Raw genomic sequence first — 18,686 nt, 5'->3', positions numbered from 1 at the left:
ACGTAACAAAGGTGATAATTTTGACTGTGTCTCTTCAATATCAAAACAACCAATTGTAAAGCAAAAGGTTTAGTCAGTCAGATAATTCTTTTGCCTACGTGATTCTAAGCCACTGGCTTGAGTAATTCATTTCACTGAATTTACCAAATATTTAGGTGCTTCCTAAAATATAATTGAAACTCTGAATAACAGGAAAAAAAGATTCTGGCTGGATTTTTGGCAAAGGGGATATAAATTTAAACAAAACAAAACACTTTTTGACCTTTACATATAAATGCTCTTTTATTTCTTTCTAAAATGTACTTCTTTTAGGCTATTCACATTTAGCTTTAATAACTCAGTTGGAAAGAAGACCTGGCCTGGACGGAGTATTTATTAAAAAGTAAATTGAACTTGCCTGAAAGAAAAGAGAGGCCGAGAAAATATTAAAATAAAGGTCTTTGGGTTATCAGAGGTGGAGGTTTGAACTTTTTGGAGAGTTAAGAACAGAAGTATTTCAGAAGGGGAAAAAGCCAGAGCGGGAGTCACTGATTTCGGACAAAACTGGCTCTCCTTTGCAACTCTTATTCCCATTCATCAGAGCACCACAGACTCAGAACCCCGGCGTCACGTTTCATGGTTGCTTTCTTCATCCTTTCTGTCCAAAATGTTCACATCTCACCCTTTCTTTCTTTGAAATATGTCTCTGATTTACAACTTAATTTAAATTCTCCAAATAGAGGACATTAGCACCTCATGCCTGAATTGCTACCAGCAACCTACAAAGCGGTCTTTCTGTCATCGCTCTTTGGCCCTTCAGATTCTCCAGGTCCACAGATGTCACCTCACTCATTGCCAAACACCACTACACCACCTTTGTCATTGTCGCTCCCTGCTCATAATCACTGTTGCCTCTACCTTAAGTTCAAACTTCTTTCTCTGCCTGATAGTTGGGGTCCTATCTCCCTCTCCCTGTCCCTCCCTGTTTCTCCCTCTCTGTCTCTCTCACACATACACACTTCTATCCAGTTCAATCTTACTTTTCATTGTTCCCCCAAATATATCATTTATTGTAGTCAACCAAGCGACTCCTTCTCAACCAAGTTGCTCCATCTCATATGCACCACTCCTCACCCCTTCTCCAAATCTATACCACGGAGTCTCATCCCTAGCCCCATGCCTTGTCCTTTCTGCATGGAATGATCTCCCTCTTCACTTTCACTTTCTAAATTATCCCAGCAGTCAAGAGCTTCCTCAAATGCCACCTCTTCCATGAAGCCTCCTTTCATGCCTCTAGGCCGACAATTTCTCTTCTTTTTTTCAGAACTCCCGTTCCATGTTTAATCAGGAATGAATCACACAACATATTGCTTAAATCCACTCCTACTAAATTACATGTTGTTTCATGTTTCATCAATGATAGTGTTACTGGCTTTTGTAGTAGGGCACTGAATTCATTGTGTATAATTGTCATAAACATTGCAGGACATTTGGGATTCCTGGCTATAGGGCCCATATAAGACAAAATTGAATGGATGGCAACTTTTTTTGGGGGGGGAGGGTGGAGAGTTGGTTTCTGAGTGCCAACTGACAGTGATGTTATTGTGACAACGTCAAATGCTCTGAATACATTTTCAAATGTCCTAAGTATTAAGAAGTCCCTTAATGAAGTTATTACACCATATACACATCTATTCAACAAATGATCTTTGATTAAATAATAATATATTTTTCAGAACAAAAATATATATTTTCAGTAATTCCCTTACAGGTACCAACATAACAAAAAATATATAGGGAGGAGGCTAATTAACACTCAGGTGTTAGGCAACACTCCATTTTAGGTATCTTTCATAGGACATTTTATTTGACCTTCACATCGACCCTGGATGTTACTATTTATCCTCCTTTTATAGATGAGGAAACTAAGGCACAGAGAGTGCTGCTTATCCAAGGTCACCCTGCCTGATTGGAACCCTGAAATTTGAACCCCAGGTTGATTCAGGCCCAATCTTTGGCTTTCTTCTACCACACAGCCTTTATAAGATAGCCTATCTGTAATAGCTTTGAAATAAGAGTGTGAACATGTAACTTAATTAGCAATTTAAAGGACATTATTAATGCTGATAGGTACTAATGGATGCTAATTGAAAGAAAGGACATTAGTTCAGACAAACGAGTTTTTAGAATTTATAAGACTGTAAATTGTAGTCTAATGAATGAATTTACTCATTGGCCTTCCTTGCTGCACACATTAACCCATGTTCGGTCTCTAATTGAGATTTATATATTCTTTATTCCCTTATTGTCTTTGTTAATGTTTGTCTTAGCAGATGGTCAACAGATCTCTCTGAATTTTCATTAATCAAATTTTGGGTAATAGATGGCCAGATAGGCCTTGTATTAGCAATAGATGTCTAAGAGTTGGCAATAGTTGCTCGAATCTTCTTTTTCTATCATATACCAAACCCATGGCCGTTGAGTCAATTTTGACTCATAGCGACCCTATAGGACAGAGTAGAACTGCCCCATAGAGTTTCCAAGGAGCACCTGGTGGATTTGAACTGCTGACCTTTTGGTTAGCAGGCATAGGACTTAAGCACTGTGCCACCAGGGTTTCTTTCTATCATATAGGTATTTTTAATAAGAAATGTTATATAAATCAAGTATTACAATAACAGTTAAAATGTTTATATTTATTTTTTGTTAGAGTTCATTATTCATTTCATGCATACCTAAAACACCTACGTTTATTAGTGTCCTATTTCACTGTGTGCTCATATGTCCATTTACAATTCTTCACATATCAGCTAACCTAGGGTTTAGGAAGTGATAACATAGATGATTCATATGCATATTTTTTAAAAAAATACAGCTTGTTTTCATCTATTCACCCAGGAAGAACTCTATTCCCTATAGAAAAAAAGAGAAAGAAAATTCAACCCCTTTGAAAGAAGCAGTATTGTTCAGTTCGAGTTTACTTTTTCAACGATGAGAATAAATATTTACCATGTGTTTGTTCTGTTCAGCAAAGAGCAAAAAAGGCCTGAAAGTTAAGTACATCTGTAACTTAGGACAATTGTGTAAATGTAGATAGGTGTGTACAGGATATCAAAACATCTTATTTCTATATTGTCTGATAAACCTTTTCTATCTTACTAGGGTTGCACTTCATTCACACGTATAATCACTATTCAGCTGTAACCACATGGACATTAGGTGATGGGAAAGCATAAAGGGATTTTCCAGTTACGCTTAGCAGAGAAAACACACATTCTGAAAAATTCAACCACTTTCTATATCAATTTGAGCTTGGTGTTGGACCTTTTATTAGAAAATTTCCTGAGCAAAGTGCATTTTCAGCTTCTGCATGCTGGGACAATTTTTAGGGAGATGGTAGGATAAGGGGGAGGAGAAGGCGATAGAATCTTTCCTGACTAAGACTCAAAAAAATGAATCTAAGAACCCCTCTCAATAATATGTCTAATATGTGAGCAACTATAGAATGGTAAGAAGTTTCACTATTGTCTTGACTCATCTTTTCTGAAACATTCTTGTAAATTTTTTGTCGTGCAATAGAATTCTTAAAAATATCCAGCACCTCCCTATGGAAGCTGGGAATGGTCTAAATATTTTGATAACATTTCTCAGAGAGGCATAAACATTTTATAAATGGAGTTTTAGAGTTTCTGTTTGTATTTTCTTATATCTTAATAGTCCCAGAACTTATACCTGCTGCTGTGATATCAAATTTTCTCCATCTATTTTTAGATCTTCGGTTGCTATATAGATTAATTTAATTGTAAAGCAGAAGCTTATACTCTCAAACATTCGCGTGATTGTATTTTGGCTTCACCATCAGCTAAGTAGGGCAAAGTTGAGCCCATCTCACACGGAACTCCATCCCACATCCCCTCTGTTGACTTGGAGGTTTAGACTTGCTTACCTGCTTCCTTGAAGATATTGTGCTGTTGAAACACCTGTTAGAAGTCTTTGAATTCAAGTTCTTGCTCTGATGGGTTGAGTCATTCTTCCATGTCTTAGAGTTTTCTTTAGGATCTGAAGGAATGGGATTTAAGAAGAGGATTCTAGCTATGAGTCCATAGAGGACGGTGGCCAGGATCATTGGCACAACATAAAAGACACCAAAGTCCATTAGGTAAATAGGTGAGTAGTAATTCCTGGAGACCTTGTAGCCACAGGACACCACAGTAGCATCTTTATAGGTGTTGATATTGAGATCCAGCAAGAAGAACCAGAGCATACAGTAAATGGATGTGAAAGCCCATACAAAGATGATGATCTTTTTAGCTCTGGAAAATGTGCAGATAAACTGGGCTTTGATGGGGTGACAGATTGCTATGTACCTCTCAATCGTAAAGGCTGTTATTGAACAAGAGGATGCATTAATGCCCAAGTACTGGAGGTAAGTAATGCAGAGGCATCCAACATAGCCATAGACCCAGGAACCGTAGATACTGTCCGTTATGTTGGGGAGGCCTGCAGCCACCAGTACCATGAGATCAGCCACTGCCAGACTCACCAGGTAGCAGTTTGTGGGGGTCCTCATATGCTTGGTTCTCATGACCACCAGGACCACCATGATATTGCCCACAATGCCCAGACCACAAATAATGAGCACAAGTAAGATGGTGACCACTTGGTATTCTAAGGCCACCACTGCTCGCGGCTGAAGCTGTGTTTGGTTCATTTCACTCACTGTCTCGTTTTCCATCTTTAGTGACTTGAAGTTTCTCTGAAACACTTGCTTCTCAAAACGTCTTCATTCCAGTGCCCTTCCTTTATCACTGTGGTCTTATCCCCTGTGAAGAGTTGTAGTACATATTCATTCACAGCCTCACCATCTCAGATCAAGTCCCAGTCACTGACAGGTAACTCTCACTTCCTCTTCTTTCACCTCCCATTTTTCTACAGTTATGGAGCTGAGAGGTACTCCTGAAAACTCCTTCTATGGCAGCTCTAGTGTGGAATAGACTAACTGTTTTGACTAGCTCACGGTAATAAAGCGTTTCCCTCTTAATAGAGAAAAGTGATTAAGAAAAGAGAAACAGGAAAAGCTCCCTGCTTTGAAAGGGTTCCCAATGGCAAAAACTAAACAATATCTGCTGACGGAAAACTAAAGATACAGAGACCTCTCAGATGCTTGGAAAAAGTATAATAGAGAAGAAAAAGATGCCAGGGAGAAAAAGCCAAGAGATTCAATGATCAATGTGGGTGCCTTCTTTGCTCTTAGAGAGTGAGATCCCTTTGCTATAAAATAGCAAGCCTTTGAGCCCATATTTCTCTAAGCCCCCTGCCTGCATATCCAACAGAGAACAATTCCACCTCTTACCTTGTCCTCTGTAGTGCTGCCTGCTTTCCTGGGTGGGTGAAGTGGTAATAGTTCCAAGTTTCCAATTCCACAGGAAATCTCATCCACTTTGTTTGACAGGGAGCCCACTTAGCAGTGCTCAGTCTTCAGAACTGCAGTTCCTCTAAGCCCTCACAGCCCTTTTCAACTAATGACAGACCATACAGCCGCAGCAGAAGCAGCAGCAGGAGCGGCAGCAGCGAGGCTGTTGAATCATAGTTCGTCCCCTAATGAGAACACACGCGCACTCACGCACACACAGATACACTCACACTCACAAATGCCAGTCAGTCCTCATTGATTCATAATCTGTCCCCCTTGAAGGATTTACTTTTTCATGTGCTGATGATACAGTCCTCAATCTGCAAGGCTGAAATCGTAAGCAAGTGGTCTGGAAGCAGCTGATTTTGTAGTTGCTTATAGTCTGTCTAAGTAGTTCTACAGAAACTCCAATTTCTGAGCTGCTCTGAAATGCACGAACCCTGCCTGTTTGGTGGGACTTTGGGGGCAGCAAATCCTTCTCAGTCCAGACACCACCCTTGAAGCTTGAAATATCTGTCTGAGCTAAAATCAACTCCCTTATTTATTATGGAAGCCCTCAGACTACTTCTGTAGTGAACCAGCAAAATTGGCTCCCCTTCTCATATCATATAAATGCAAAATGAGTTAAAATTGATTTTAAAACATTTCAGCTGCCATCTTCCAAGGCTCATAAAAATTATTATTATTTTTTAAACCGTTTGAGCTGAGAATATCAATTTAAACCTACATGTGATCTGTTAAGTTGGTTTTTCAGCTCTGGCTCTGGACCACTTACTAGAATACCTAACTGCTCTGGCTGCCTTTCCTTTTTACACCCACCCTCTGGACTACTGGCCACATGTAGCAGTCAACAACATTTTGCCTCAATTTACTTCTAGGTGGAAAAATTCTCCAGAGAATCTAGTCCAGTGCCATTCTGGTACCTCACCTCTGAAATGAAGCTTTCTAGAGCCAGCTTTTTCTTTTTAAATAGTACACTTCAGTTTGATTTTTCTTTCTCTTATGTAGCCCATGGATAATTCTTTATACTTTTTCCTGGAAGCTCAGGAACATGTCTCCCAGGCACCAGTTAAATTCACCAGATGTTAACATTTGTCTACTGAAGTCCCTGGGTGGTACAAACTGTTAATACGCTTGTCTGCTAAACGAAAAGTTGGAAGTTGGAGTCCACTCAGAGACGCCCTGAAAGAAAGGCCAGCTGATTCACTTCTGAAAATCAACCATTGAAAACCCTAAGAAGCACAGTTCCACTCTGACACACATGAGGTCGGCATGCATTGGAATCAACTCAGTGGCACCCTGTAACTGGCAAATATTTACCTCTTTTTGTTTGTGGAGTTCCTAGGTAGTGCCAACAGTTAAGTGCTTAACAACTACCCAAAAGGCTGGTGTTTCAACCCACCCAGAGGTGTCTTGGAAGACGGGTCTGGCAATCTTGTTCTGAAAGGCCATGGCCTTGAAAACCCTATGGAGCAGTTCTACTGTGCATACATGGGGTTGCCATGAGTCGGAATCAACTAGACAGCAGCTAACAACAACAAAGTTGTTTGTGTAAGAATACATGAAATAACAAGAGAGAATAACATTCAAGAATAAATGAAATAACATGTGAAGTGCATGTGGGAGGATGCAAACATTCTGACACTTAACCACTGTGTCACCAGGGTCCCACTCTGACTAGAGGTGATAGGGTATACAAGGCCCAGCTGTGAAAATGGTGAGTTATGGATTGAGTTGTGTCCCCCAAAATGCCTTCAAATCCTAACCACCGTAGTGATTATAATCTCATCAGGGAATGGGTTTTCTGTGTTATGTTAATGAGACAGTATTACTATGAGGTGTGTCAATCTCTTTTGAGATATAAAAGAGATTACACAAGCAAGCAAGCAGAGATGAAGGAAGATAGATGCCCAAGCTGCATGAGGATTGCCAAGGAACAGAAGACACAAGAACCTTTCTCTAGGGCCGACAGACGGAGAAAGCTTTCGCTTTGATCTGGCACCCAAAATTCTGACTTCTAGCCTCCTAAACTGAGAGAAAATAAATTTCTGCTTGTTAGAGCTATCCACTTGTGATATTTCTGCTACAACAGCACTAGATAACTAAGACAACGAGGACCTCAGGGGCCAGGGGCAGCAATTTTGTGACGCTATTTTGGCCATGAGGAGTTTGAGCCGATGATGAGACAACCGTCTGATGACTGCCAGGCAGATTTTCAAATAAGAAGCTCTCCCTTCTGCTCTGACTGACGGTACCCTTGGCTCCCCGACCACCGTCAACTCCTTCTCGTCTTATCTCTGCCAAGAGTCCTCACTTTTCTGACTTTGCCCCCCAGACTTGCCCATCCACTATTTGTTCTGTCTCTTTTCAGTCAACTTCATGTTCTTTGCAAAGTTATATTTTCAAAGTTACTGCTTTCACAAGGCAAGCTTTGTTTTTAGTACTGTAGCTAAACTTCAGTCAGGTAATATCTAGGGAATGCTCCCTGAGTGCAATGAACTACACAAACAAAAAAAGAAGAAAAGAAAAAAATCCACTGCCATCAAGTTGATTCTGACTCTAGCAACCCTATAGGACAGAGTAGAACTGCCTCACAGTGTTTCCAAGGCTGTAATCTTTGCGAAAGCAGGAAGCAGACAGCCACATCTATTTCCCACAGAATGGTTGGTAGGTTTGAACCACCAAATTTTCAGCTTACAGCCAAACACTAACCACTCCACCACCAGGGCTCCTTAAGTGCACAATGAGAGGGCAAAATTAGAATGAACCTCACCTTGGGTTGAAGATTTTTTCTTCGCCATCATGTCTTAAATTCTAACCGACCATAACCTTTACCGAACCCTGGTAGCACAGTGGTTAAGTGTTCAACTGCTAACTAAAAGGTCAGTAGTTCGAATCCACCAGCTCCTCCTTAGAAACCCTATGGGGCAGTTCTGCTCTGTCCTATTGGGTCGCTATGAGTCAGAATTGACTCAACAGCAATGGGTTTTTTGACCTTACATCTTTTGAGTACTTCTGACCAGGAAGAAATGAGTCTTTTGAAAATTGTCCTGTGGTATCTGTTTGGTGAGTCATGGCTACATCAGGGTAGATGGCAAACCCAAAAACCTACACACTTCTCATGCTCACTTTCAGTCTGACCGCTTGTCATTATCAGACCTTCTCAATCATGTGCCACTTGGGTAACATTAATAAAAATGAGCTTCAGGCCTCATGGGCTGTTTTGTAAGAATGTCCATGGGCTCCTGACCCAGACTTTTTTCTTTGCCTAGCCTCAGACTTATTCTTTGAACTTGAGGAAAGATTTTGTACCCCTACTTATCACCTTTGGCATTCCCCAACAGCTGATGTGCTCTTAGCATCCGGCTTTCTCTCACCTGGTTACCCCATAAAATCATCCACTGGGCCAAGTCCCTGCCCCTGGGACACACTGGTTGACATGGCTGCCATATCTGCTGGACCCGTCCTGCCTCAGCACAAGGTGTGGTTCACACAATTCTACCCTTATCTCTAGAGATGGTTTTAGCTATCCAGGGAGTAGGTGGTCCTCCACTGGTCATCACAAACCCATTATTAGATAGATGATTATTTATGCCATCAGCATTTCTCAACCCTTATCATACATCTGAATCATTGGAAGAGCTTGTTAAAATTCAGATTCCTGCTCTACGCACTGCCTCAATTGCTGTTTCAGGAGATGTAGGCTAGGGCCTGAGCGTATGCATTTCTTGAAAACTTCCAGGTGATGCTGATCTGCAGACCACACTTAAAAATCCTATGGAGCAGTTCTCAAGGAACACTGTACTATATGATCTAGCTCAGTGGTTCTGATGGGACTGGTAGGGAGAAGTGACAACTCAGGAGAGAGTTTTAAAAATGTACATGCCTGCCTTCTTGTTGTTGTTGGGTGCAGTGGAGTTGGTTTTCAACTCATAGCCACACCATGTAACAGAGTAGAACTGCCTTATAGGGTTTTTTAGGCCTTGTTGGTGCAGTGGTGAAGAGCTCAGCTGCTAACCAAAAGGCTGGCAGTTCGAGTCCACCACCTGCTGCTTGGAAACCCTATGGGGCAGTTCTACTCTGTCCTATAGGGTTACTGTGAGTTGGAGCTGACTTGAAGGTAACAGGTTTGTTTGTTTGTTTTAATCTTTATGGGAGCAGATTGCCAGGTCATTCTCCCATGGAGCCATTGGATGGGTTTAAACCAACAACCTTTCAGTTAGCAGCCAAGTGTTTAACCTTTGCACCACCAGGGCTCCAATAATTTGGATGTTGGTGTGTTTCTCAGGATTTTTTAAAATTTTATTTTGTTGTTTCAAATATACACAGCAGAACATGCACCAGTTCACCATCTATACATGTTCAACTCAGTGGCATTGATTACATTCTTCAAGTTGTGCACCCATTCCCAGGATTTGTTTAGGGCTCTGGACAAAAGCAATTAACTTGTTCCTCTCCTATGGGTATATCACTCTTAACTTTGTACTGTCATAACTAGGGCTTGGCAGATGGGGGTTGGTGGTGTGTGTCCATTGGCAAAGCTCAGAACCTAGAGAATTTCCATGGTCACTACAGTCTAGACTGAACTGAGTCAGACAAGTTGCTGATAGTGTAGAGCATCCTGCTAGGTCAGAGGCTTGCTTGGTCTGAACTAGGGTGAATTGAGCACAGAAAATTAAGGGAGTGAGTGCCTAAAACCCCAGTAAGCAAGATGATTCATATTTTACTGCAACACTGTTAATTCAAATTAATGCAAAAAAGACTATAATAAATAAAATATTAAAATATTGCATAAAGACAGGATCAGTATTACTTCTTTTTCCTTTTGCTTCGGGCTCCAGTAGAATTTATCAGGCCGCTAAACTGATCCCTTAAAATTTTTATGTTTTGTTTACTATGGAATGTTTTGCATTAATTTTGACTTTTTAAAAAATTTTGCTTTAAAATATTAATTATTTAATTACTGAGTTAATTTAAGGAATTCCCTTAAATTTTGTGATTCACTTGTCTTTCTCTATTCCCACCATTCTTATCCCTGGCATAATTTCAGAATCACCTTGAGAGTTTTTTTTTTTTTTTTAAATATAGATACTTGGGCCTCTGTCCCAGATAATCTTATTAGGGAGTGAAGCCCAAGCTTTGGTATGTGCAATGATGGTTGATGGTTGAGAACCACTGAGCTATGCCAACAAAACTTGGCTTTTGAAGGTGAGAGACTGGTCATAAGTGGTAGTTCAGTTTGGGGAAGGACCAGGGAGGTGAAATAAACTGGGTGCAGGTAAATTGCCAAGATTCAGAAAGATGACAGCATCAGAAAAAAATTGGGAACAGGGAGCACTCGCATAAGATTCTAGTTCCCAGGAGAAATAGTAGAAACTGTGCAGGTTTCTAGGCTTAGAAATGCTAAATTTGGTGCAGTTTTATCAAGTTAAGATTCAGACACAGAAACCATGACAAAGACTTTGTCCCTGGAATTGGGATGTAAGGTTCAGGTTCTGGAAGTGGAAAACAAAGGCAACACCTGATTTGATGCTGAGTCACCTAGCTACTGAGTGAGGATCCTTAAATTCCTTCTGCTCAGGTGTGGCTTCATCACAGCCCCTGGGCTAGAAGGCAGCATATGGCAAACTTTATAGAAAAAATGTCAAAATCTATTTTTGTTGAAATTTAAATATTAGCCAGAGAAAACTGATGACTCTTGACCAACAAATGAAAATACTTTATATAATGGGACTATATGATGTGTTTATGCTGACCAGAAAAGGCATGAAGCCTGTGTACTCTGGAAGGTAATATGCTGTGGCTCTGTGATAATATTGTGTATTTGGGTACAAACTGCCCTTCATTTATATTTCTCTACCATATAGACTTTTATATTTCCTAGTGTCCACGTTTATGGAGAAAATAGAATCTTAGATTCAAAAACAAAGCACAGTATAGCTCAACCTGAAAAGCTTTCAAAATGAAAAAGTACAAACACATGCGCATAGTTCCTTCCTCTTGCAGTCTGTACTGTTCATTATTTAGTCAGATGAAACATGTTTTGAAAGAGTTAGAGCTGTTTACAAAAGTGTCCCCAGCTGTGTCTCTTGGTGCAGTGTGATGGATTGCTTTTGTATGGCCTTTCTTGCCCTGGTCTTGTAACTCCCACCAAAGGACTGGGTAGGACAATGCAAATGAGGTGCTTGTGGCCCATCAAAAGGATTGGACAGCTTGCTAATAATGCAAATAAGGTGCATGGCACTGTTGTGGAAGTGGAACCATACAAAAAGTTATATGGAACCCTAATGAGGGGATTGGTCAGTTTTCCATTCCTCTGGGCTTAAAATGAGCTATCCCAGAGTTGGAAATGGGAGACCTGACGACTACCAAGAAGAGATGGACAGAAGTGTGTTCTTTGGACCCAGGGTCCCTGAACCAACAATCTCCTAGACTCAGGAGACCAGAGATGGCACAAGATGGCAACAAGTGGCGGCAGAGAAATGGTGGAAGCAAAACCAGAAGACTGCTGTGATACAGCGCAGTGAGCTTCTTGGTCATTGTGGTTACACTGGGTGTGTCAACACTTGGAGTGAGAGAGCTGAGCACATTCAGGCAGGAAGCTTCCTGGCAGAGTGGGGTGACTCCAGGCACATGCTGACGGAACTAGACTTGCTGACCAACTGAGTTAGGCTTGCTGACTAACAGAGCAAGAGAGCTGAGAGCCTTTGGGCCAAGCCTTGCTGGTGGAAGAGATGTCCTCAGGTACTTATTGGTGGAGCTAAAGAGCTTTTTAACACTTGCCTGAGCAGTGCAGAGGCCAGGCCAAGGGGCCGAGGTTGCTGAGGGACAAAGTGAACCAGCGGGCATGACCAAGAGGCTATCTTGATCAAAGAACTATATCCTGAGTTGTCCTTGATCCTGAATTGTAAACTGCTAGTTAGTTCCCTGATAAACCCCATAACTGTGAGTGTGGTCCTTGAGTTCTGTGTGACTATTGCAACAATTATGGAACTTAGCAGGGGAGTAGAAAGTGCCATGGGAAAAATGGCTGGTGTCAGAATTGGTAAAAAAGTTGGAGGATGGAAGTATGTTTGCCCTCTGCCTCATAGGACTCAGCGTTGGGCTGTTGATGCTGATAATGATTTACCTTCCCCCTTTTGTGAAGAGAGGGGGGTCAAACATCACCATGCGACCATTTTTATATTTGGGAATATAGCCTATGTAATAGGTTAAGTAATAAGAATTTTAAACAAAATGTCTAACTTTTGAGCCCATGTTTTCTTTGATTCATTACATTCTTTCTGGAACACTATTTAAACTTATTTTTAAAAATTTGTATTATTTGAAAAAGTTACTGTAATTAACTTATTATAAAATTCCATCTTGAAACTTGACCATGTTTTATTCTTTACTCTGGCCACTAGGAATCTAAAAGTCCAAGGCCAAATTTATGTCTTTACATGAACAGTTGTGTAAGAATTTTCCAGTAAAAACAATTTTTTTTTTGCCCACTGTCAACTTAGTATTTGATCTTCAGTTTCTGTTTTGACCATATTTCTTTATTATATTATATTATATTATATTATATTATATTATATTATATTATATTATATACTATACTATACTATACTATACTATACTATACTATACTATACTATACTATACTATACTATACTATACTATACTATACTATACTATACTATACTATACTATACTATACTATACTATACTATACTATACTATACTATACTATACTATACTATACTAAAATATACTATACTATATATATGTATTATATATTATACTCACACACAGTCACACACATCCCATTTCCCCAAACTCTGGGAAGATGTCAAGAATCAAATCTATTTGTGTATACAATTTTTAAAATCAACTTTATTTTTATTTACATATAAAATGCCTCCATTTTTTATTTTTTAGAACAGTTTACAGAAATATTGTGCTGACAGTACAGTGAGTTCCCATATATTCCATCTCCCCTGAACATTGTTTCTGTTATTAATATCTTGCATTCCTACTTACAGGAGTAGATCATTCCTATTCCTACAGGGTCACTATGAGTTGGAATCGACTGGGCGGCAACCGGTATTTTTTTCTGGCAGCGTAGTTGTTAAGTGCTAGGGCTGCTAACCAAAGGGTCGGCAGTACGAATCCGCCAGGCGGCCTTGGAAACTCTATAGGGCAGTTCTACTCTGTCCGATAGGGTCACTATGAGTTGGAATCGACTCGAAGGCACTGGGTTTTTTTTTTTTTTTTTTTTAATGGTACATTTGTATAATTGATGAACCAGTACTGATAACATTATTATTAACTAAAGACCACGGTTTATATTAGAGTTTACTCTGTGTTGTACAGTCCTGTGCGTTTTGACAAATGCGTAATGCTGGGTGTCCACCATTAATCATACAGTGTAGTTTCACTGCCCTAAAATTGCCCAGTGCTCCATTTATTCGCTTCCCCTTTTTTCCTTCACAGGAACCCCCTGGCAATCACTTATCTTTTCACTGTCATTAGTTTTGCTCTTTCTGGAATGTCATATGGTTAGTGTTGTACAACATGCCTTTTTTTCAGACTGTTTTCTTTCATCGTATTATGCTTTTAAGGTTCCTCCATGTCTTTTTATGGCATGATAGATCATTTCTTTTTTATACTGAATAATATTCATCATTGAATGTGCCATAGTTTATCACACTCAGCCTTTGAAAGACATCTTTGTTGGTCATCAAAACATGGAATTTTTTTTGTTGTTGTTGTTGGAAGGTCTTTACTTACAAAAGCAATTGCTTTACTTGAAATGGGACTATTCATGTTTTCAATTTTTTTCTTAAGCCATTTTAATTATTTGTGTCTTTCAATGAATTTATCTAGTCCATCCAAGGTTGTCTAATTTATTTGCATTAAGCTTACATACTGCTTCCCCATTGTAGGATCTATAGTGATGTTCATGCTTTTATTTTCTTATATTAGCAATTTGTTCAACCTCTCTCTTTTTCTTCATAAGTTTATCTATTTTATTGAAATTTGCAAAGCACCAGCTTTTGTTTCATTATTTTCTCTATTATTTTCCATTTTATATTTCACTGAATTTTTTCCTGTCTTTATTTTTTCCCTTTCTTCTTACTTTGGGTTCATTTACTCTTCTTTCTTTCTAGTTTCTTACGATATAAGCTTAGATCGCTGACTGTAGAACTTTATTTTTTTAATATAAATACTTAAAGTTATAAATTTTCTCTTGAAACATTGCTTTAGATGCATTCCATACATTTTGAAATGTTGTGTTTTTATTTTCATTAATTTCAATATATTTCTATTTTTCCTTTTGATATCATCTTTTAGTCGGCAGATTTATGCTGTTTAACTTTTATACATTTGCAGAGTTTCCAGATATCTTTCTGTTATTGATTTCTAGTTTAATTCCATTATGGAGAGGAAACATACTCTGTATGATTTCAGTTCTTTCTAGTTGCACGAGGCTTGTTTTATGGACTAGCATAAGGTCTGTCTTGGTGAGTGTTCCGTGTATTCTGCAGTTTCTGGGTGGAGTGGTCTATAAAAGTCAATTAGTTCAAGATGCTTGATAGTGCTAAATTTTCTGATATAGCTATTGGGCTTTTTTTTTTTTTTTTGTCAACCCATTGCGTCAATTACTGAGAGATGGTGTATATAGACGTATCCAATAATTATTTTGGATTTCTCTTTTTTTACTTTTGTTGGTTTTGAGTCATGTACTTTGAAGCTTTTTTATTTTACTACCCCTTTTAGCATTATGAACTATCTCTCTTTATCTTTAATAATATCTTGTTCTGAATTCTATTTTGTCTGGTAGACGTATATTCACTCCAATTTACTTGTGACTAGTTTCTGCAAGTAGTCTTCTTTTCAATCCTTTTACTTTTAACTTTGTTAGCCTTTATACTTAAAATGGGTTTCTTGTAGACAGCATATAGTTGATCTTGTTTTTTATTCCAATCTCACAATATTTAACTTTTAATTGACATGTTTAGGCCATTTATATTTAATGTAATTATTGATATGGTTGGGTTTAAATCTACTATGTGGCTATTTGTTTTATATTTATTTCCTCTGGTGCCATATCCTTTTCCACACTGATATATATCTATATCTATCTATCATCTATCTCTGTATTTCAATAGACCAAATGATATTAAAACTAGTTAGCTTCAGTTTATTTATAACTATTTCCTTTTTAGTGTGAATTATTTGTATATGTCCTCTTAATTTACATTTCAAAACATTATTTTTCTTATCTTTTTGTTTGAAGCCATTATATAAATGAGAACAAAAAAGCCAACAAATTTTTATCTATCAGATTTGTTGGCTGTTTTGTTCTCATTTTGTTTTTAGCTACACAGATTTTTAATTTAAAAATGTTAACTTTATAATGAAAATTTTTAATCTTTTCTTCTCTCAGTACAGTCTTCCAGTTTTATTTCCTTTTAGTAGTTCAGTAATTTTATTTTAAAATTTATTTCCTTAATTCATTTGGTATCTATTTTGATGTATGATTTGAAGTACAGGACTTATCTTTTACCAATATACTTGCATTTTTAGAAATAACATTCCTGAAGTGGTTAAAGTGTCTACTTGTAGACTTATTTTTTTTTTAAAATAAGTGCACTAAAAATCACTTTGGTCTTCATTCTATTTTTGTTGTTAGCTGCCGTCAAATCAATTTTGACTCATAGCGGCCTCATGTGACAGAGTAGAACTGTTCCATAGGGTTTTCTAGGCTGTACACTTTACAGGAGTAGATTGCCGAGGTCTTTTTCCTGCAGAGCTGCTGGGTGGGTTTGAACCACCAATCCTTTTGTTAGCAGACGAGAGCTCAACTATTGTGCCACCAGGGCTCCTGTTCTAATTTTAGATTAATGTTATTCATAATAAAAGAAGATGATGATGAACAGCTATTGATTATTAAGCACTTATTATGAGCTGAGCATTAGGTAAATATTTTACATGCTATAATTCATCTAAACTTTACAAAAACACTGTGAGATAGGTATTACTGTTGTCTCAGTTTTACAGATAAGGAAACTAAGGTTTCAAGCTTAAGGGGCTTCTCCAACATTATATAATTAGTAAGTAGCTGAGCAGGAATTGGAAGCCACAAAACCTGTATGCTTAATTTGCTCTATTACCTCCCAGAGACTCACTCATACTTCTATGTTTCAGAATGTACTGTGTACCCAAAAGGCTATCCGTGTCATTGTAAATGACAGTTCAGTATATTCACAGTTGTTTTCATACAAAGCTACATGATGGCTACTTATAAAAAATGAAAAGCAGAAAATAGCCTTACATATTTAGGATAAATTCTGCTTTATACGTTTGTGTATCCTCCTCAGCATGCAGCAGAGCACACAGACAAGGCAGTTTATGTGTAATACAATTTTTTTATATAAATGAGTAAATCAATTTTTCCCAAATGACAAATGACTTAAAATATAGCTCATAGAATAGGTGTGATGAGTAAATGACATTAACAATAGCAAACACTCCACCCGGCAACTGGCACACAGTAAGAGCTTAGCATATTTTATTTCCATTGACCATCTGTCAGTTTTCATAGTGTGGTGGCTTGTGTGTTGCTGTGATGCTGGAAGCTATGCCACTGGTATTTCAAATGTCAGCAGGGCCATGCATGATGGACAGGTTTCAGCAGAACTTCCAGACTAAGAGAAACTAGGAGGAAAGGCCTGGTAATCTACTTGTAAGAATTAGCCAGTGAAAACCTTATGGATCACAACAAGCATTGTTTGACTTGCTTGCTTTGTATATACCATCAGGAAGGATCAGTCACTGGAGGACAGCATGATGTTTGGGGAAGTGGAGGGCCAATGAGGGTGTGGGAAACCTTTGGTACGACGGATTGGCACAGTAGCTGCAATATTTAACTCAAATACGTTGGTGATTGTGAAAATGACACAGGACCAGGCAATGTTTCATTCTGTTGTGCATAGGTTGTCATGAGTCAGAGCTGACTTGATGGCAGCTAACAACAATAACAACCACATATTTTATTTACTTTATTTTGCACAATAGGATCCTGGAAAATAAAGCCGATATAATGGAACTTCTTAAAACAACACTTAGCGTTTTCAGAGTTAACTAGTTTCACTTCAAATTGTCTATAATATCTGAATTATAAAATAAATCTTGTTGTACCCATTAGAGGTTTTTGATGGTTTGCCTAAAACATGTCTCCATGGAGATCCTAGTGCCAGATCACTGGTTAAAAACTCTTACTCTTCTAGAATTGGAGTTGATGTAAAATCTAATACCAAATGTTTCCATGACTCAGTAATTTTTTGAATTAACAAAAAGGAAAGATTTGCTCATATACTGTAATTACGTCCGTAACAAGTGAGGGGATTTGTAGAATTAAAATTCTTATTGATATTTTGAAATTATAATGATTATGCTAAAAAATAATGAGAAAATGATTTGTTTTAGTTGTTAGGAATTGTTGGTTTGAGTAGTATCCTAAAGACAGGAAGGAGAGTGTTGAATATTGAAGCTGGGTATATTAAAAAAAAAAATAAGTAATGCAGTATTTATTAATAAAATTCAGTCACTTGGTTTTGTAGGTTGTTCGTAGCAGCTGAATATTTCGAGTTACTGATGAGATCTTTGTAACACTGATGTGCAGAAGGAGCCACACCTTCATGAAAAAATGCCCTCTGACAGCCCTGCAGGTAGCCCAAACCCTTGGGAAAAGTGAGTGGGGTGGGATGTGTTGGGAGTGATGATGACCGGAAATCGTGGTTTATTTGAAGGAGGTAAGGTTTGCCAAAATTAAAAGTAAACATTGTAGAGAATCAAAGCACACGTTAATATTGAAATGTGCGAAAGATAAAAAATTTGAGACTTCAATGTAGAACAAAATTTCAGTTCATGAAATCTTGGCACTATTTTTTCTAAACCAAGATGTTTGCAAAAACGTTTTACTGTATTTTCTTTTCAACTTCCCAGTCATTTGGGAAAAGCTCTCTGTTGAATGCCTAGAAAGAAGCCTGGTGAATGAAGAAGGAAGCAGCATTACAGAGTGATTTCTCACCTTCAGTGAAAAGGTTCATTTGTCTGTCCACCTGTGCATCCATCCACGCTTGTTAAGTGCTTACTTATTGAGTGTCAATTATTTGACAGGCACTACTCCTAAACAGTGTAAATAGAAATGTGAATATGAAAAGCACAGAGGAGACCCCAGCCTGGCAGGGGTGACTTACATAAAGTTCCAACTATAATACAACACTTTAGCTGCTATAATTAA

General features: G+C 38.3%; 1 protein-coding gene across 2 annotated transcripts in view; it reads right to left on the bottom strand.

Annotated features, from left to right (window-relative positions):
• The window catches only part of TRHR (thyrotropin releasing hormone receptor), a 42,357-nt gene extending 36,052 nt beyond the window's left edge, over nt 1-6,305 (bottom strand). For both annotated transcript variants that reach the window (XM_003408437.4, XM_010588453.3), the window contains exons 1-2: nt 5,333-6,305; nt 3,926-4,802 (exon numbers count right to left, since the gene is read on the bottom strand). In XM_003408437.4, coding sequence (XP_003408485.2) covers nt 3,926-4,714 — 789 coding nt within the window. In that variant the 5' untranslated portion in view covers nt 4,715-4,802; nt 5,333-6,305. The remainder of the gene's footprint in view (nt 1-3,925; nt 4,803-5,332) is intronic.
• Between the last annotated feature and the right edge of the window lie 12,381 nt (nt 6,306-18,686).

Source organism: Loxodonta africana, chromosome 14 (genome assembly GCF_030014295.1).
Source record: "Loxodonta africana isolate mLoxAfr1 chromosome 14, mLoxAfr1.hap2, whole genome shotgun sequence".
In the NCBI taxonomy this organism is placed as follows: Eukaryota; Metazoa; Chordata; class Mammalia; order Proboscidea; family Elephantidae; genus Loxodonta; species Loxodonta africana.
Note: the sequence above shows the minus strand (reverse complement) of the source record. Positions and strands in the feature narration are given on the sequence as shown.